At 37.1% G+C, this 21,073-nt stretch overlaps 1 protein-coding gene across 1 annotated transcript in view; it reads right to left on the bottom strand.

Annotated features, from left to right (window-relative positions):
* Nucleotides 1-21,073, bottom strand: part of LOC128996447 (zinc finger SWIM domain-containing protein 5-like) — a 126,166-nt gene that overhangs the window by 19,652 nt on the left and 85,441 nt on the right. The window contains exon 2 of the mRNA XM_054421780.1: nucleotides 1,349-1,457. Within this exon, the coding sequence (XP_054277755.1) occupies nucleotides 1,349-1,457 (109 nt within the window). The remainder of the gene's footprint in view (nucleotides 1-1,348; nucleotides 1,458-21,073) is intronic.

The raw sequence follows: 21,073 nt of genomic DNA, 5'->3' as shown, positions 1-21,073 counted from the left end.
TCTTCTTCCTATAATATTTAGTCATATTAAGACTTTTTAAAGCTTTGTCTGTTAATGAAGTATTGGTATTTTAGTACAATCAGTTTTCTTTTGTAGATTTTTAGACTAATATGAAATGTCAGCGTATTTCAGTAGATTTAATTTTAATTTCTCATGCGTCCGTGGATGCATTACTTTTCACTTTCTTCAACAGACCAAATGTTTTGAATAGATTTCAATCCACTCTTCTTTTACTTATAAGACAAGTAAACTCGAAGTCGTGACGAAAAGAGCCACTTAACGAAGTGATAAAATGTTTATTAAAACTTGTCAACTGAACAACATTTAAAAAATCCTACTTAATATTCCCTCCAAATCACCCGACAATTTGTATTCTTCAACAACAGATTGGCGCGTGCGGCCGAATATGCAACACGAACACGTAACCAAGAAGGCTGGGAGAGGAAAGAGGAAGAAGACGAGTGCAAAGACCGGACTACTGCGGGAGGAAACCGAAGACAACTTCCGGCGATGATACACGCGTATCCGGTCTGTCGTGTGCTGCATCTTGCATTGTTGTGGCGCGAGTGTGTGTGTTGGTGTGCGTGTGTGTGTCGATTCACCTGTAACCCCCCCCCCCTCCTCACCTTCCGTCAGTCGGCATTGTTGAACAGATACAACCAACTTAAAGGAGAACTGTCCATTGAGACTTTCGTTTCTAATCGTTTTTGGTTGAGATAAACTTGATTCTTTCCAATACGATTGTGATAATTTTAGCTGATTATTGACATACGGCATCCAACAAATTAGTGGGGGTTTTCAGATTATTATAAAATATTGTTGAAGCAATAAATTGTAATGACATAGATGCTCACAATAGATCTATAGTCGTAATTAAACTTAAGTATACAAACATTTTTTTACAATTTTTTAGACATGTAAAAAGGCATTATATCTGAGTAGCTCAGTGCTAGGCGTACAATGTTTAAAAAAATCCCACAACTTAGACACACGAAAATTAACTTATTTGTACAAATAAAGCCTACAAAGACATTTATACTGAATTAACAACGTCTTATTAATAGACGTATACTATCAAAGACATGTAGAGTAGAAGAGTGGTTAAACTTCTCGTTTTGATTGTTGCCGTTTCTATTCCGAAAATAATCAGGAATCGCCGGGCTTTAATAAAAAACCTTTCAGGCTAAAGCAACATTTCAAACAAGAAACAAAATGCATCTCATTCCATTCTACAATCATTCTTTCACCCATGTGGGTTCAACGTTTAAAATACACCTTCGGTGGGTCCCTATCACATAACCCCATCTCAACCTCACAATACAGTATTGGTATTGATGTGGTGACTTACCTGTCGAAACTGACGGAGACTTTGTACCTCTTGTCCGGCTCTGGATTGTAGGGAGGCGCGGGAGGACTGCTGGCACGCGGACTGGTCACTACTCCGGACAAATGGAACCCTGGAACAAGGAACATTGGATGTAGAAACGTTGGAACATGGACCAATATAGACTAGTGACGTGGGGCAAATGAGAAAATGGGAACACTGAAGATTATACTGTAGCAAAGAAATATCAAACCACGGGAAAAGGAACAAAATATTAGAAGTGTTGGAGGATGGAGCAAAGGATGCAATCCAGAAAACGAGATAATAGAGGATTGGATAGGATGTTGGAACATGGAACAGTGTAACATCAACGCAACAAGGAATGGTTAGAAATATGAAGGATAGGATTTTGAAATGTGGAGCAATACTGTATATACACTGTAGCAATAATATGGAACAATAGACACATGGGCAGTTAAACAGGAAGTATTGGAACATGATGTATTGTAGCAACAATTGGGTAGAAAACTAGAGATAGTATTGGCACATTGGAAAATTGATATAAAGATTGCCTATGAGACAAATAAGTAAAATAACTAATAAAATACACAAATAATACAATACGGTGCAATTACACCTCAGAAACAACTAATGCGAACAACAATTCAATTAAATAATCAGGTCATCTTTCAAGTTTTAATATTGAACTAAACTAGTGAGTAACTTTGTATTGACATTAGCAAAAAAACGAAAAAAATAACATAAACCGGTGAATAATTCAAATGATCCCCTGAAACTGTACACGCACACTCATATTCCGTTCCCAAATATTCTTTTTGCGCCCCCTTTAACGCTAGAACTTTAATAATGAACGAATCGCTGGGGATCTTTGACTGCCGCCGGGTCAGAAATAATGCAACTCATAAGTTAAGCATCCCTCCGCCCTCTATTGTACGTATGCAAATGTATGACTCATGTAGCTCAACCCGAGTGCTTCTGACAGCCTAACTATCCGACAAATAATTATTTTTGGATTACACCGCGCCGCGCCGCGCGCCGCATTACAAAGTTAATCAGCGATAGTCCGGAGCTAATAGCTCGTTTTTGTGTTTCGTCCGCCATACTTCTTTGTTCGTACAGTGTCGAATCATCCGTGGTGTATTGGAGCATTGTGGTGTATTACGATGTTTTGTGGAGAAAGGTACAATGGGTAGTTTTTGTACTTGGCCTTTTGTAAAGTTTCAAATAGTGCACGAAAGTTTGACGACGCATTCTGGAGTTTATTTTGTTTTAAATTAATCGTCCTTCGACTTTATAATTTGTACTAAAATGTCTGTGTGGTCTAAGAATGAACGTAAAGAACCAGCGAATAAAGATATAAAGATACTGAGTCCAAAATATGGTCGCTGTTAAAATCAAGAGATATTATGTGACACTCGACACAAGTAGTTATTTTGGATTTTCTACCCTACACTGTACCTCATGGGTAAAACCTAAAAACATTGTACCTCATGGGCAAAACCTATAAACATTGTACCTCATGGGCAAAACCTATAAACACTGTACCTCATGGGCAAAACCTATAAACATTGTACCTCCTGGGCAAAACCTATAAACACTGCACCTCATGGGCAAAACCTATAAACATTGTACCTCCTGGGCAAAACCTATAAACATTGTACCTCCTGGGCAAAACCTATAAACATTGTACCTCCTGGGCAAAACCTATAAACACTGCACCTCATGGGCAAAACCTATAAACATTGTACCTCATGGGCAAAACCTATAAACTATGCGATCGAAGCAGATTTGTTAACGGACATTTTCTATCCACTAATCGATATTGATCAACCACTCTACAACCAAAATCTAGTTGACCCCTTTGACCCAAAAACGTCAACCGATTACCCTCGCACGAAGCGATTCGATAATCGATCGTTGTGTTCAGTGTAAAGGAATCGATGTAGACAAAACACAAAGGTTGAGCACAAATATGCAGCGTGGAGAACGCTTTGAGTGAAATTTCAGCCGCAGCGCCATAGAGCGCTGAATACCAGAATGCTGCGGTATTGGAATTTAATATTGCATTACCCGATATACCCAGTACACTCTGTGAAAACCGAAATGACTTTACTGTCGTAACACCTTAGATCTCGGGGCTTAACGTGTAGTTGTGTTAAACGTCGATCATTTACTTGGACAACCAACAAAAGGGGTTGGAAATATTAGGAGATAGGTTTGTAAATTTTACTTTATAACCTGTATTATAAGATAGGTTTCACAAATACAATCATTATTCTTGTACGACATTAGATTCGTATTGTAGACTTGGCATATGTTGAGAATATAGATCATGTGTCATTTGGTTTGTACAATAAGAATAGTTGTTCCATTTTAGGTTCCTCTGATACTTTCCATCAATACTTATGTTAGATTTGCATTAGTTTATCTCCTTAATATTTTCAAAATTATGCTTTTAGTAACCAAATTATGTAAACGCTACTAAGCGAGATAACTAAAACCTTTTAAAGTAGAACCTATTTTTAATTTCTCAACTAAAATCATGTTACAAAAAAAGAGGAAATTTGTAAGAAAATATTTGTTAAGAAACCGGCAAAAAATTGTGTATGCTCACAGATGTTCTTTCCCAAAGAGTATGGATACAATCAAAATGTTTTGAACACTTTTCGTGCGTTTTACAAATTCTCAGTCTATCAAGAATATTGATGTTTGTAGTGATTTTAAAAATGGTCCATTTACATTACACTCATCTACCAATCATGTTTTGCGATTTCTGAGCCCTGACACCATACAAGGCGTTTCCAAGAGTACTAAACAAGCGTGTTTCTACCAATAACGCTTGTTTCAGAGGTGTTATTCTCTCACACCTACCCCAGTCATCCCTGCATACCATCCGACACTGTCCGGTTCAAACATTCCTTAATTCCATGGCTCAACATCCAGGCATTCCATTTCCAATGTCCTCCCATTGCATATTCCATACAAATGTAGTATCCATTAATTTTACGGATATTGTGATGTGCGAAAGTATATGGTTTATGGCATAATGTGGTTAAAATGAAATGAATACTTATTTTTCGTAAAGGAATTCTATTACAATTTTCCTTGCTCATATTATAGTGTAGGTGTAAAAACCCTGTTCTCAACTTCACTTTAGAAAAATATATCGATACAGTACTAAAACTTCGAGTGTTTTTTATTATTTAAAAATTTATTATTTGTGAAATATACAACACAACAACGGAACCACCACCCACGACAAATTACTCTTTGACAAAATTATAAATATTAATCGAAAAAAAACTGAATAAAAACAGAATAATAACAAAAATACTTAAACTTTCGAACCGTTCACAACAATATTTCATATTTTCTAACCACAACAGTGACAAGGTACGATCCACAATGATCCTCAAAGATGATTTTCCACGAATCGCGATTTCTACACATCCGTATCAGCGAGTTGTACAAAAGCGGCGTAGTTTTGCCTAATTAATGAAGTTTTCTCAACTCCGTTACTCGTCCACAATATAACCATGAGACTGTTCACATCACTGGAGTCATAGCACAATGTCTGTTTAATTTGGTTGCACGGCTTTAATGAAAGGTTCGACAGAACGTTTCTCTTTTTTATCCTCTTAAGTTGGGGGGAAACAAGAGCTGAAACTGTTTTCGACTTTGTAACGACATTTTAAGATGATTTGAACTTGTTGTATGATGTATGATGTATGCCAAGACAAACTTTTTGAAACATTTGAAATATTTTTATGAATTTATTAGACTATTGTGTGAACTTCAGGTAACTTTTGCTTGACACTAAAGTAAGTTTTGATATATTTCGAACTATCCTTTGACTGAAGTCCTTGAGATTTAAGATGAATTTATTGAGGATAAAAATAACTAAAACATCAAATTTACTTTTAATTCTACTAAACAACGTTTTGAAATGTTTTGAAATTGTTAAATGATGTATTACCCTTTACCGGACTGCAGCATATTTTTAAAATTGACCAAGATCTATTCTTGCAAATCAATTGAATGTGACGTTCTCATGTGATTTAAGTTTTCTGAAATCAATAAAAAAGTCTTGAAGCTGAAAGAAAATTAGAACTAAATCTTCACTTAAAGATACTCCACGCCGACCACCTAAGTAACCACTTACATAAAATGTCCTCACCTGTAGGCCTATAATACCATCTTCTGTTATATTGGTGTAGATATACATCATTATGTTGTTGTATCTAGTAGAAGTATTGTGAAAATTATAATTCCAGACTACGTCTACTAAGTCCTCCTAAATTTTAAAGTACTAAAGCGAGTACATTAGTTGGGTTTCAACAGAAATCTATTGTACTTGGATTGGAAACCCTAACAAGTGTTTACCGGTTTAAACTTAGAGCAATGTGTACAAAGTTACGATGTAAGTTATACAAAGATAGGTTTCCATTGGTTTCTACATTGTTACATAAGGAACTCTCCATTTATTGGGGGTGATTGAGGTAGAAGTTTTAGCATTTTGAATTGGTGCGAAAATAATATAAATACTTGTAAAGGTGATAGTAAACTTTGTTGGTATGTAGGTGAAATGCTTAAGTAAATAATTCATCTTTGATTGGTCTTGCAAGGTAAATCAAAATATCTTGTATGATTGTTTGAACGAATTTATACTAGCTATACTGGAAGAGCGGCAGTTATTTTTTATGGTAAAAGTTTGGAAAAATTAAATTAGTATCAATTTGTTCACAAACGGTGAGTAAATAATTTTGTAAATACTTCTGGGAGTATAAATTCAGGGATTATTTACACAAAACATCCTCATTGATCTATGGAAACAACGTTAAATGAGTTTCCTAACCTTGAATAAATGTTTGTCCAATAAAACCTATTATTTTCCCAACTAATCCAATCAGACAAGCTACAGCCTAACGAAGCACACAGTAAATTGCTCGAAAACAGCAATCGCTCGAAATCGTTAACATTAACGTACCATATCGAATGTGTACACCAGCCTGTAATTGAATGGTAAAAACTGTAATGGGACCAATTAGAGTTGTCTAATTCGGCCACATATGTTAATGAAGGTAACGGCTCTAATTATGTAGGAGTGAGAGAGATAAGAGAGACAGAGAGAGCTATCTTTGTTATCATAGAGGTCCCGCATCCGCCCTACGTACATACGGGCTCCTCCCCTTCCCTCCAAAACTGCCGCTGGGCTTGTTGTTTTGGCGGGCAAGTGGTCGATAATGCAAGGAATGGTTACTGTCACATGTTGCATGCGAGAAAACTCGTTTCAAAACGTTTTTCTTTTATTGTGTGTCGTAGATAGTAGCCTATATGATGTGAAAATGTTTCTATGTGGCTATGAAACAATCAACTGTATGGAAAGGCGGAGGGCGCATAGTTATCGCCTTCAAATTCTGAAGGGTTGAGCCTCAATTCCCCAGCAAAGTCGATTCATGGACTATTCGTAATTGTGCATTCTTAAACCTATGATATTTACTCAATTGCCGTTAGCTCTGTTGCGATTCTACATCAATGGACTCTAGTCTACAAACAAAAACCATGAGAATTACAGTACGATTATTGTATTACGAATGTTTTTTGTTTTACTGTGAACCGTGTTCGTGTGTCACTTATTTGACGATGCCTTAAGGATCCTTTTGTAGGCTGATAGAGTTGTTAACAACCATCAACACATTTATAACAGGTTCACAACAAGATATCTATTTGTTTTTGGATTGTTTGGTAAAGCATTAGTCACTTTGTGCACTCAAATTATCACATCAAACCCACAGTGAAATAGTTGCAATATAGTTTCAAATCCGCCTTCCCACAACAGAATGCTCAGTCCTACATATCGAATGACAACAGTTGCGGGTGTTGTGGTATAGATATGAAAACACAAACCGACGAGTTTAAAATCGCATCGGTCCGTCGGTATATCGGTATTCAATATCGCTCCGGCTGAATACTTGTGGCGATCTAATGGAAAAATGCGGTCAGCGGATTATTTGGCAAATCCGACGTGTCATCCGATTGGTACACGGGAACTTGTATTGAGAAACAGGGAATGGATCGTGGTGCATTGGATTGTGAACATGTTTTTTTTTTGTCTAATCGAAGCTGCTACTTTGGTTGGAGCATATATTCAAGCAAATGGTGTAACCGTTTGCTTCTAACAAATTTCGACAAACGCAAGAATCCAATTTAGTATAAGTTGGACGGAAAACTGTAATTTTGCCTTGAGTGGTAATCACTTCAAAAACTGGATGAATGTATTTTAACATGAATACAGGGCGAGTGTAGAGTAGAGGGAGACGATTGTTACTCGACGAGCTTTGTTACACACTAAGATGAGCCTTTTTTTTTTTGCCAGGACCGATTCTTAAAATCGCAATGATCCACAGTGGAATGTAGGGTGGAACCATGAAAATCTCCTATGATAAGGCCTATAATTACTTTAAGACATCAACACACACATATATGTGTATTTTAAACCTATTGGATGTAAGATGAGAGTAGAATTGAGTGAAATGATCTGTGTAGCTTTGTTAAGCTTAATATGTGTTGTTTCCTGCATTTATAAAAGATCCTACAGTTCATGAACAACTGGCTCTCGTAAGGACCATGAAAAAGCTCCAGTTTTCTTCTAAGGATCCAACAGGTTAACCTCTTAGCAGATGGTTAATTTGAAAAACATATTTTTGATTTTAATTGTTTTTTTTCAAACTATTGAATTTAATATTATTTGAACCATACTGTTGCCAATGACCAAAATAGTGACCTATACTTTGAATATTAAAATGCATACAGCATTTCTATCTGACACCTACGTAGCCACGACACTTTCTCTCTCATACATCGTGTCCTAATGTCAAAACATTGATCATGATCATCTTTATACCAAAGTGAGTGATATGAACACTAGTGCATACTTTTACCCTACACAGAGACGTTTGTTTCTACGTTAGATTCCACTTGCATTGTTCACACTCTGTATTTAGTCATGTGCTGGTTGCTGGTTGGTTTACTCAACTTTACACACACACATGTGTAGGCATATGTTGTGTTGACGACACAACAATAGCAGTGTAGAGTAATCCAACCTTGACGTGTGTATGTGACGAGTCATACTTGCATGAGAAGGGCATAACTCCGAAATGCCACAAGTCCGAAAAGTATGTCAGGTAATTTGTTGGTAGTGTATTCGACGACGGTTTGATTATGAACATCGTTCTTGGAAACGGATTTTCGGAATTACAGCTGTACGATCACGGTGAACTAGAGGATAACGGAAATTAAACCATGGCGTCAGAACTCAGAAAGTGTATAGCTAAAGTGACGGAGTAATGTGTTGAACATTAAAAATGGACTAATACAGTCATACCTACGAATGCATTTTCGAAGCAGAACTTCAAAGCTCTGGAATTTTGCATTAAAATCATTCCTGGCCTTTGAACCAAGATTAATCACGAGTTTCAAAATCAACATCAGTAACCAAAACCGATGTTGGTTTGAAAAATACCAAAGTCAAACCACAATCCTGCTGTCGTATCCATGCAACCACAGTTACTGTACCATGTAGCCGCGAGATCGTTATACAGGCAGGCTTCATGGTTCGCTGTAAAATGGGTGATTTTAACGTGAGTTCCAATTAAATGTTATTAATTAAATTGTATTTAAGCTTCGCATAGATTATCATTTACACGCATCTAGTCAAATCTTGATAGAAGTGAAGATTATCAAACTATTCACAAACAAATTCAGATAAGGTATGTACTATTGAAATTGATTATTTTAATCCGAAATACAATTTTATATTAACCACCTTAGTTTAACAATATTCCTTTAAAGTAATTTTGATCAATATCAACAGCTAAACTACCAAGTACCAACGCTTAATTTCTAGTATCACCTTGCATTAGGCCTACTGTTTACTTAATTAGCTGAAAGGACACTGAAAGTACATTAAATAAGTAAAGTGTCACTCAAAATTAATCCAAAATGTTCTTTCAAAAATGATTTGTTTTCTAAATGTACATTACAAAAACAAACCCACCCAAACATGTTTACTTTCCCCACTCACACATTTACAAACACCGTGACCTTGGGTACCAGTCAATGGAGACAGTACTGTTATCTAACGTAGGTAGGTCAATGACCTCCAAGGTCGAGATAAGCGAAGGTCCGCATTACGTCATTGTTTACAATGGAATGTCCGATGTTTTCACCCCGGCTAGTACACCGCTCGCATGTTTGCAGCACGGCTAGTAGCAGTGGGAACTATGAATTGAAGGTGAGTCTTCCAGTGTTGCCAGTTCACGTTCAAGGCCGCTGTTCTTGTTTTATTTTCCGCTCGAGGTCGGTTGGTACCACTGCAGCCACAACAAAGACGTCAGCTGAGTAGAAACAGCTGTTTCCTTGTTTTGCACTCAGTTTGTATGTTACAATATGGGTTGGTGACATTTTGACACGTTTCAATTTCAATCTCTTTCCTAAGTTCTTTCCCAAGATTTTTCTACATTTTTACTTGCTTAGGTAACTAGGCGTACAGTAGACAACCTCTTCTCTGGACACCTTTTAACCGGACTACACTCGGCAGAAGTGACATCCCTATAACCGGACAATTTTTATCAACACATTTATTATCCGGACTGCATATACAGGAAGCGGGTGGTGCTGAAACGAATTTTCTCGTGATGAAGATTTGAGACCGGTGATCACGTGTTACTCCCAAAAGTAAAATATTAGGGTTAGTCTGATATCTAGTATAACTATTTTTACATACTAATTATTATTAGATTACATAGTAGGCTATGTAGACGTTCCTAATTTAACGAGTTTTAGGGGACGTCGGTTTAAATCGGAAAAAATCCGTCATTCGTACCTCGGTCCCGAGGAGTCCGTGTAAGAGGGAGTCTACTGTACTGTATGTAACACAGTGATTGATTCAGAGCTCTGTCCGTAGCTGAGAACTATGTTCAATTTTATCCTAAATCAAGTGACATGCCGAACATCAACATGGAAATGTAACGTCTCGTCCAATCCATACTCAAAGATCCAAGCCTCAACTCGATAGACCGACCAAATTGGATACGACCACACCCAACCCGCTATGACATCGAACATTATTCATTTCGACCTTAAATGTATTTTAGAAAGCTTTTTGTCGCGGCAAAAATCTAATTTACTTTGACATTAACAAATTTAGTTCGGCGTGTTCAATACAGGGGGCAGGCAGGTTGCGCATGCGCCCCCTTCTATCCCCCCCCCCCACCTGGCGAGCGCCGCGGCCCGCAGTCATTAATTTGAGTTTAATGCCGCTGGGTAAGTAATAGCGAGGGGCGACGGGAAGGTACGTGTATGGATCCGTCGGCAAACCTGAGTTTGAGGTTAGGAAACAGGGTGTGTAGGCCTACTTGGGATATACAATGTATATGTAACCAACGCAGTGTTGCCGCAGAGGATGTTTCTTTTAGGGAAAACATATCTTGTAAACGTGAGGTTTAAGGGACGAGTTTAAAAAATCAATAGCTAAACATTCGTAGGACTACATTTTCGTAAATTGTCTTTTATATAGTATTAACTGGTTTTACAAAGGCACATTAGGTGCGCTGAAAACTGTATTGAAATCGTTTACCCCCTTCCCCTCACCTTTAGAATGTTAGGACATCTAGGCCTACTCCAAATGTTTAAATTTTACGATAACATGGCGTTCAAATGCCGCATTATTCGGTAGGCTACTTTATCGAATTCATTTTGACGAAGATTTCATTACTTGAAATTTGCTCAAAGGATAAATTGGAATACAGTAGACCTAGCCTACTCGTAAAAACTTTTTTTAAAGGGCATCTGATAGAATCGACTCTGCTTGGAATCGAACCAGCAACCTTGAAGACGAACATAAAACTACTTTACCTACCCTATGAGACCATACAAAGAACCGAGTTAAAAATGACAAGTTCAATAATCAACGTGGTCGAGTGGATTTTCAAGTAATTCAAAACCGACAACCATCAACCATTGAAATTAATTGAAAGGATCGAGTCTATGTTATACTACTGTACTGCCGTAGGGAATTTTATTTAGTACTGATGGTTATTGTATCTACCCTGAGGAGGGCTTTATAAAAGTGCAAAAAAATATTCTCAACATTTTTGGGTTGTATGAACTTAGTAAGTGATAAAGGGGATTTCAGCAGGTCAGAGAGTAGGCCTAGTCAAGTCTTGCAAAGCCCAATTGTCAATTGAAAAAGGGGCATAAAAGTAACTTAAAATCCCATTTTGTCGAGGCTGAAAGAAAACAATAATTTTAGAAAAATGTACCTACTGTGTTCATTGTTGTGGTATGGTTCTACATTATGTTTCAAAACTGGCTTAGGCCTATAGAAAAACTAGCTGTTACCCACGAGCTTCACCCAAACAAATAAGTACAGCTGAGGTATTTTTTTAACATTAGGTATATGGAAAGTTCCCTTTAGAAAGGAATTACTTATGAAATAATGGATAGTTTTGCGCAAGGTTTCTCGTCATGACGAACATTTTAAGTACGTGGTTTATGGGGGTGTGTGACTTGTAGTTTTCTCAAAAGTTCATGGGTACTTTTGGCTTTATATATAGATACCATTTTTACATTTTCAATCTGAAAACTTGTAAAAACGGGAATAAAAGGATTTTACTAAACAATAATAGTAAGATTAATTAACACAATTTATTTAAAAAAATAAGGTCACACTTATGTTTGTGTTTCAAAATACACGTTAAAGTACTATCACTATGAATAAATATAAAATGGATCAGAAATAAATGTATGATCTGAAATAGTCCAAACGAAAGGTATTCCATTACGTAACACAGAACAGTGTATTATTTCAGATTGTTTTCTCGTAAGAAAAGGCAGTAAAAATATTTTTTCAGTAAAATTTTTTTTTATGTTTTGAATTGATTTATACTTCTAAATTTTGGAAAGTTCACATCCCGCTCTTTCTTCAAAATGTCGGTCGTGTTCACAATAAAAGGCTAATTCTTTTAAACGTATAAAGCAAAACTTGAAAGACTCTTGTTATTTCTTCCAACGCATTTTCTAAAGTCTAGTAAACTATGTTTTACTAGGTTCAAGATTTGTTTTTTTTTTTGCAAAGATTGTTTTACTAGGTCTATAAACACACCTAAATGTCGCAAGCAGTTCAGTCATTAGGATTTCACAGATTTTCCTTGATAAACCCAAGTTGGATATCATTTTGAGGGGTAGCCTACACACGTCCAACGTATGCTAGAAGGTCTATTTTAGCCTTTTCGCCTCCCCGATTTAATCACTGTTGTCTCCAAATAATTTTACCTTGCACATCAAAAGGAAGTGAGCATAATCCTAGTTTCCAAATTAATTCTTATTGAGTGATAAAAAAAGATAATGAAGCGGCTGATGAAACTATACTCACTCCATTTATTCTATTTAATCTTTGGTTCTAGAGTCTAGACTATCTTGAAAACAAACCCTTCTTTGTATGAAAACTTATTCACCAAGTTAACAAATTTCAAGAAAACCTCTCACAAAATTCCCTCTGACGTACAAACAGTGCATTAGTACTTCAAAATCCAGAACATAATTTTACAAAGAGAAACCCATGACTAAAATACCAATACACACTATTAATTTCCAAACTAAATTAATCGCAAACGAACAAACTGCGTATAAATTAAACAACATTACCTAGAACAACAGAGAAACAATAAACATAAATGCCATAATGAACTGAAACCTCTCAATTTAATTAGTGGTTGGCGAAACAGACTTGACAATAAAGGGGATGTGTCGAGCGAGAGACGGACGGTTTAATTGGTGCAGAATCCGTCGTGGTGGTGCTGCTTTAATGTGAGCAACAAATAGCTGTTCGTAGGGGGAGGGGGATTCGCTCGAATGCCCCCCCCCCACACTTCAGAACCATTATGTTGAGGAAATCTCAAGGTTATCTGTGATATGTTAATTGCGATCTAGGAGAATTGTATTTTTGTAGTAAATTATGGTTAATGATTAAACTTGAGAAAATAGCAGTCAAAATAGTGGACTTCAGGTTATTTAAGAAACTCATTATTGTAACCTGAATGGGAATTGTATTTTAGTGTCAAATCTTGTAAAAAGAATGTTTGTTATGATTTTGTGCTCAAAGGTTAATCTTTAGTGACGTTTTAAACGCTAGAATATGAATTGCTTTCATATCAGGGAGTTGGATACATTCTTATGACGATAATAGATATATTTAACAATATTGTATTTCTGCAGTATTTCTGTAGGTTGAGGAATGTATTTTTGGCAAATTATTGTAAAAATAGTACACTTCATAGAAAGATAAAGGAATTATAGTGGTTGTTAAGTTATACAAATATTTTAAAGCAAATATATATTTATAAGAAATTCTAACGAGTGCAGTACAGTATTTGTAATGTGCATAACTACAGTTTATAATTAAATGTAGCCTCTACACAAAAATGTAGGAAAACACAAAGTTACAAAAATTGTTTAAATCCAATTTTTGATACTAATAATTGTGAAAAATAAAAATTTCAAAATTTAAAAACATGTTTTTATGTTTATAGGCCTAATAACGGTTAATCTATTTTGAATTTTAGATTCTAGTGTTTGTTATTATGTACTAAAATAAAATTATTAGGAGCATAACCAAGCATAGACGTAAAACCAACATTCTTGCCCCATGATGTCACGGTCGCGACAGAAACGTGACATAAAAATAATCGTAGACAATGGAAGACGTGTTGAAAGTTTACTACTCAAGTTTGCTGCTAAGATGAACACAATGGTATTTTGTTTTTTGACTAAATTTTGATTCTCCTAAATGTATGAAGATGTGATTCATATAGCCTAAACAAGCAATACAGCGGCATGCATTGATTTTCTTTAAAAGGAAAACGCAAGAGACTAAGTTTAGCATTGATGTCCCGGCGAAAATTACAGTTGTAGGTGTTCTAAGACTACATGATGCTAGAACCCATAGAACATACAGGGTGAGCCAGTGTAGGGTGCGGCGGTGACACAGGGGGAGGGAGTACAAGTGTCGTGGATCATTCATAAGTGTCTACAATGCTATAGTTGTAGGTGTTCTAAGACTACATGTTGCTAGAACCCATAGAACATACAGGAGTGTATGGTGCGGCGGTGATACAGGGGGAGGGAGTACAAGTGTCGTGGATCATTCATAAGTGTCTACAGTGCTATAGTTGTAGGTGTTCTAAGACTACATGTTGCTAGAACCTATAGAACATACAGGGTGAGCCAGTGTAGGGTGCGGCGGTGACACAGGGGGAGGGAGTACAAGTGTCGTGGATCATTCATAAGTGTCTACAATGCTATAGTTGTAGGTGTTCTAAGACTACATGTTGCTAGAACCCATAGAACATACAGGAGTGTATGGTGCGGCGGTGAGACAGGGGGAGGGAGTACAAGTGTCGTGGATCATTCATAAGTGTCTACAGTGCTACAGTTGTAGGTGTTCTAAGACTATATGTTGCTGGAGTCCATAGAACATACAGGGTGAGCCAGTGTAGGGTGCGGGGGTGATACAGGGGGAGGGAGTACTAGTGTCGTGGATCATTCATAAGTGTCTACAATGCTATAGTTGTAGGTGTTCTAAGACTACATGTTGCTAGAACCTATAGAACATACAGGGTGAGCCAGTGTAGGGTGCGGCGGTGACACAGGGGGAGGGAGTACAAGTGTCGTGGATCATTCATAAGTGTCTACAATGCTATAGTTGTAGGTGTTCTAAGACTACACGTTGCTAGAACCCATAGAACATACAGGAGTGTATGGTGCGGCGGTGATACAGGGGAAGGGAGTACAAGTGTCGTGGATCATTCATAAGTGTCTACAGTGCTACAGTTGTAGGTGTTCTAAGACTATATGTTGCTGGAGTCCATAGAACATACAGGGTGAGCCAGTGTAGGGTGCGGGGGTGATACAGGGGGAGGGAGTACAAGTGTCGTGGATCATTCATAAGTGTCTACAGTGCTACAGTTGTAGGTGTTCTAAGACTATATGTTGCTGGAGTCCATAGAACATACAGGGTGAGCCAGTGTAGGGTGCGGGGGTGATACAGGGGGAGGGAGTACAAGTGTCGTGGATCATTCGTAAGTGTCTACAGTGCTACAGTTGTAGGTGTTCTAAGACTATATGTTGCTAGAGCCCATAGAACATACAGGGTGAGCCAGTGTAGGGTGCGGCGGTGATACAGGGGGAGGGAGTAGAAGTGTCGTGGATCATTCATAAGTGTCTACAGTGCTACAGTTGTAGGTGTTCTAAGACTATATGTTGCTAGTGCCCATAGAACATACAGGGTGAGCCAGTGTAGGGTGCGGCGGTGATACAGGGGGAGGGAGTAGAAGTGTCGTGGATCATTCATAAGTGTCTACAGTGCTACAGTTGTAGGTGTTCTAAGACTATATGTTGCTAGAGCCCATAGAACATACAGGGTGAGCCAGTGTAGGGTGCGGCGGTGATACAGGGGGAGGGAGTACAAGTGTCGTGGATCATTCGTAAGTGTCTACAGTGCTACAGTTGTAGGTGTTCTAAGACTATATGTTGCTAGAGCCCATAGAACATACAGGGTGAGCCAGTGTAGGGTGCGGCGGTGATACAGGGGGAGGGAGTAGAAGTGTCGTGGATCATTCATAAGTGTCTACAGTGCTACAGTTGTAGGTGTTCTAAGACTATATGTTGCTAGAGCCCATAGAACATACAGGGTGAGCCAGTGTAGGGTGCGGCGGTGATACAGGGAGTACAAGTGTCGTGGATCATTCATAAGTGTCTACAGTGCTACAGTTGTAGGTGTTCTAAGACTATATGTTGCTAGAGCCCATAGAACATACAGGGTGAGCCAGTGTAGGGTGCGGCGGTGATACAGGGGGAGGGAGTACAAGTGTCGTGGATCATTCATAAGTGTCTACAGTGCTACAGTTGTAGGTGTTCTAAGACTATATGTTGCTAGAACCCATAGAACATACAGGGTGAGCCAGTGTAGGGTGCGGCGGTGATACAGGGGGAGGGAGTACAAGTGTCGTGGATCATTCATAAGTGTCTACGGATCAATACAACCACGCACCCTGCCGGACTGTCCGCGAACTAAACCTCGGATGTGAGATGTGTTTCGACCGGCGTAATATCGATAATTGAATATTTACTTAACATATTTTCATATTTTGGTGATATTCTATACCAATGGTATCATATTGTACTACTTTTTTACGAGAGAACGATCAAAACCTTAGAATTGCCTCTTACCCTAACCCCTGCTGGTGAAATCCCTGTAGTATATCACAATGTAGGCCTATATAGTAAGCCTACTATTTAAGACTATGTAGACAATTTGTTAGAATGCATTACAATGCCAATAAAGTGTAAATTTAGTAAACAAAAACACGAAAAACTACACGCACACATAAATTAAAACTGTACATTTACATGACGAACAGGCAGCAGAAGGTACAAAAAAAATTAAATTAAAATTAAGTAGAAAATGACCTGATCCACCATTTCCTCAGATGCTTAAAAGGATGATCGCGTATAATTATTTCCTATCCTATCACTTTGTATGGAAAACAATCTCCGTAAACATAAGTTCAAAATTAAAACAAAATGCCTAATCAATAATATACCTTAACCTTATCAACTAACCTAATCAAACGTACCCACTTTATCACCAAATGATCTAATCTAATCTAAATTAACATTTTTTTCAACAGTAAGAGCAAATATTTACTATTGTTAGGTCTACTATAAAATCCCAATAACATAGTTTTATGTTAATTACACGTTGAACAGACATATAACCTAAGTTAGGCGTAGGCCAACCCTAAAGGCGTGAATTAATACCTAACAGGCATTAATAGACGTTTTAATTGAAATTAATTACAATAAGCGTAAACGTCGACAAAAGCAAACTCAGCCATTCCATTCGTGAGTAATTGAATTTCTACTTTTGACCAAATGCCTTCCAATTAATTGAAATCAGAGCTCTTGCACTACTTGCAGCGGTTCCAATTCAATTTTGACGATTGCTGTATAACAATACAACTATGCTTGGTTCTCTTTAACCTAACCAAACTTGTGTTGGTCGGTATAACAGAACTGACTAAAGATGTAAAATGTAAAAGGTAGTTTGTTTACCAATGGTAGACACTTTGGTAAAGTTAAATTCCTTAGAGACTCGCACTAATACACTATCTAGTTCGATCCTGAGAAAATCAAAATCTTTTTGATGGTTCAAAATCAAACCAAATCATTGATCAATGATTTTTTAATAAATGGTTTTGGCAAAAAAAAAATAAAAAAATAACTAGCTGGTAACAAAGCAACACCCTCACCATCTACCCTCATTTTTAGGTAAAAATACGCATATTTAGGTCTTAATTTCAATATGTGTAAAATTTACAAGGAAGTACAGGTGCCGAATGCAATTAGGAATTGTTAAAAGATTAAAATTATGAATCGAACCTCTACAACGTCTTCCTCCTCCAAAAATCAAATTCTCCCTTAATCCTGGGACAGTCTACGATAGCAGCCATAGCTAAAATTGACAAAGATTTCCTTCGACAATGCAGGTGGCGCTAATGCAATGAAGACTCGTCAAAGGGTTGAAATAAAGACACTTGACGGTCACAAACAAAACACCGGTTTGGGGGGGGGGTGCGAGTGAGAGGACGATTTATCTATTTAGTGTGAGCGAGAGAGAGAGTGGGGGAACGGTTGCATAGCAACCAGCCAGTTACCGGCCCGCTATTAGTGTGAACACACGCTCTTAAAGGGGATAGACCGAAGCGACGAGGCGCGTCGTCTACCGCCAGACGAGACCTTTCAGTCTATCCCGGAAATTGTTTAAGCGTCCTTGACTTTAAATAGACGACATTCACAATGTGTTACCGATTCCCTGGAATGTATGGATTTTGGATTGTGTGTATATTGATGTGTATTGTGTTACTTTAGGTTCTGACCGAATGGATGTACTTGTTATAGATGTTTAGGGGATGAATTTTGTAATTTTTGTAAGATCTTTTGAAAATTGTGAGACTAATCAGTTTTATGATTTAGGTTTATGAGGTTTGTTTAGTTTTTATAATTTAGGTTTTAACGTCATGTTCTGCACGAAAAACATTAAGAACCTTTAGGTTTTTAAGGTTTTAACCCAACTCAGTACAGTAATGAATTGGAAGATCGATGATTGTGGGATGAATATGTACCCTATGTAACTTATAGGGACTTGGAATTTTTATCGCGCGACTAGTTTTTAGAGTTTGCAATGAATTTAGTTTGGACTGTAGAAGTAATTTGATCACTGTAGGAGAAATTATTTCCTAAACATTCAAAGGGAAAGTTTAGAACAAGTAAGTGAGCTACTGTACCCAAAAACCATTTGATTTAAAACCTTAAACTCTTTAAATAAGTGTGTAGAAAGTTGTAAATAATAGAGTAATCTTATCTTACTAATATTATAAATGTGAAAGTTTGTGTGTTTGTTTGTTTGTTTGTTTGTTTGAAGTTCAATCACGCATAAACCACTGGACGGATTGGGCTGAAATTTGGCATGATGATAGCTTACATTCCCGATTAACATATAGGCATATTCTTATCTCAAAAATCCTTTCGGGCTCCGCCCCAGTGGCTCTGTAATTCCCCATGTTAACCTTATAAGTATTCATATTTAAAGGGAATTAAAGAATTTAGTCAGCTGTTTCAACTAAAAAAGTTTGTTCTATGATATGGAAAAGCATTAAAAAGTTATAAGATTTACCAACAGGGTGCAGCACTATATTTTTTTTGCATTTATGAAAACAGCTAATTTGAACTAAGCAGCAACAAAAAACTGTGATTCGCAATGAGAACTGTCAAAGTAGGATTGTTTACAGTTATGTTTATGTTTTTCATTTCATGAATAATTTGTGATATTTTGCGAATTGATAATTTATTTTTCTCTATTGTTTAGGTGAAATGGTAGAATATTATGGCTATGGTAGATGTGTAATACTATAGAATACTGTAAATTTAAAAAAGCAAATTTTATCAAACTGTGTCCTCCACCCATTGCAATCGCAAAGCTTAAGTATAACTGCAATAAGCATTTTATACTTATATTCCAACCCCGTACGAAGGACGGGTACTCTGCTAGTAATTTATATGTGGAACTTATATGACTGTAAATTATTGTCTATATGTTCTGTACCTACAACAGTTCTATAAATAATAATAATTAAAAAAAATTAAATATAATAAGTTTTCCTTTCATTTGGCTTGGTGTATGGTAGAAATTTTAGGTATGGTAGAAATCAGTAATCGACTTGCACTCTATGGTTCAATTAATCAACTATATATAGATTCACTTTTATTCCAAATATAGTAACCGTTGTATCTGGGGAATGTGATTTCTACTTCTACCAATAGTTAAAATCTTCGACAAAATCATATCAACTTCAGTGGAGGGAGTTATTAGTCACAGAGGAATCACATACCCATCCTTTTTCCTACACGAAGTGGTGAAAACCTACAAGCTCTGCAAGAGAATTACGAACACGTAACGTACCTTATTTAGTCAACCAAACCAACGGCCATAGAAAGGCTGAATCATCAGAACTAATCGTATTTGCCCTAATTTGATGACGTAGCCCTCCACAATGGATCCACTGCGCATATGGCTCTCAGCGAACAACACCTGTTGATGGCGACTGTTGGTCAATTAGAACCGGAACAATTAAATATTGTAATTAACCCGCACTTCCGGCGTAACGGTCTTCATCAGCGACTACTTCCGGTGACGTTTCTTGATATCTAAGAGGCAGTGGATTCGACACAGGAGTACTTTTGCTAAACAGTGACGTTTCAAGAAATCTAAGAGGCAGTGGATTAGACACAGGAGTACTTTTGCTAAACAGTGACGTTTCAAGAAATCTCAGAGGCAGTGGATTCGACACAGGAGTACTTTTGCTAAACAGTGACGTTTCAAGAAATCTAAGAGGCAGTGGATTCGACACAGGAGTACTTTTGCTAAACAGTGACGTTTCAAGAAATCTAAGAGGCAGTGGATTAGACACAGGAGTACTTTTGCTAAACAGTGACGTTTCAAGAAATCTCAGAGGCAGTGGATTCGACACAGGAGTACCTTTGCTAAACAGTGACGATTTTTTATATCCAAGAAGCAGTGAATTTGACACAGCTTTGCTTTTGTTACGGTGACGTTTCTTGATTTCCAGGAGGCAGTGAATTTGATGGTCATCTGGACTTTTCTCGCGTTAAATTTATACTGAACTCTCTCATAAAGCAATGCAAAACTTGTTTGGTTCTCCTGTTTCCAGGGAAAAATTAGTCATACTATAAGATTTTACTTTAGCTTATTCATTAACCTAACAAATAGTAGTTTAGATTCAAATTCGAGTAAAAATTTCAGAAACTCTCTGTTTCGGTGATGAAGTGGTATGTTAAGTTTGTAGATATAATTAAGAAAACGTGTAAGACGTGGTTACAGTGATTCGATGCACATTACAAAATCATCATACAGTACTACATGAAATGAATATTTAAAAATACATTTTCACGTCTTGAAACATTCCCAATAAAAAGATAGCGTAAAAAGCTTAAATTCCTATAAATTAGTTATATTTATCGTGACAAGATATTAGCATAGACCCTACTTTATTAACCCTAACATGGAGTCTACAATATTTTTAAAGT

Source organism: Macrosteles quadrilineatus, unplaced genomic scaffold (assembly GCF_028750875.1).
Source record: "Macrosteles quadrilineatus isolate MER2022 unplaced genomic scaffold, UCM_ALF_1.0 Scaffold_6__1_contigs__length_79288215, whole genome shotgun sequence".
Classification (NCBI taxonomy): Eukaryota; Metazoa; Arthropoda; class Insecta; order Hemiptera; family Cicadellidae; genus Macrosteles; species Macrosteles quadrilineatus.
The sequence above is the reverse complement of the archived record's forward strand: the minus strand, read 5'-3'. Positions and strand labels throughout refer to the sequence as shown.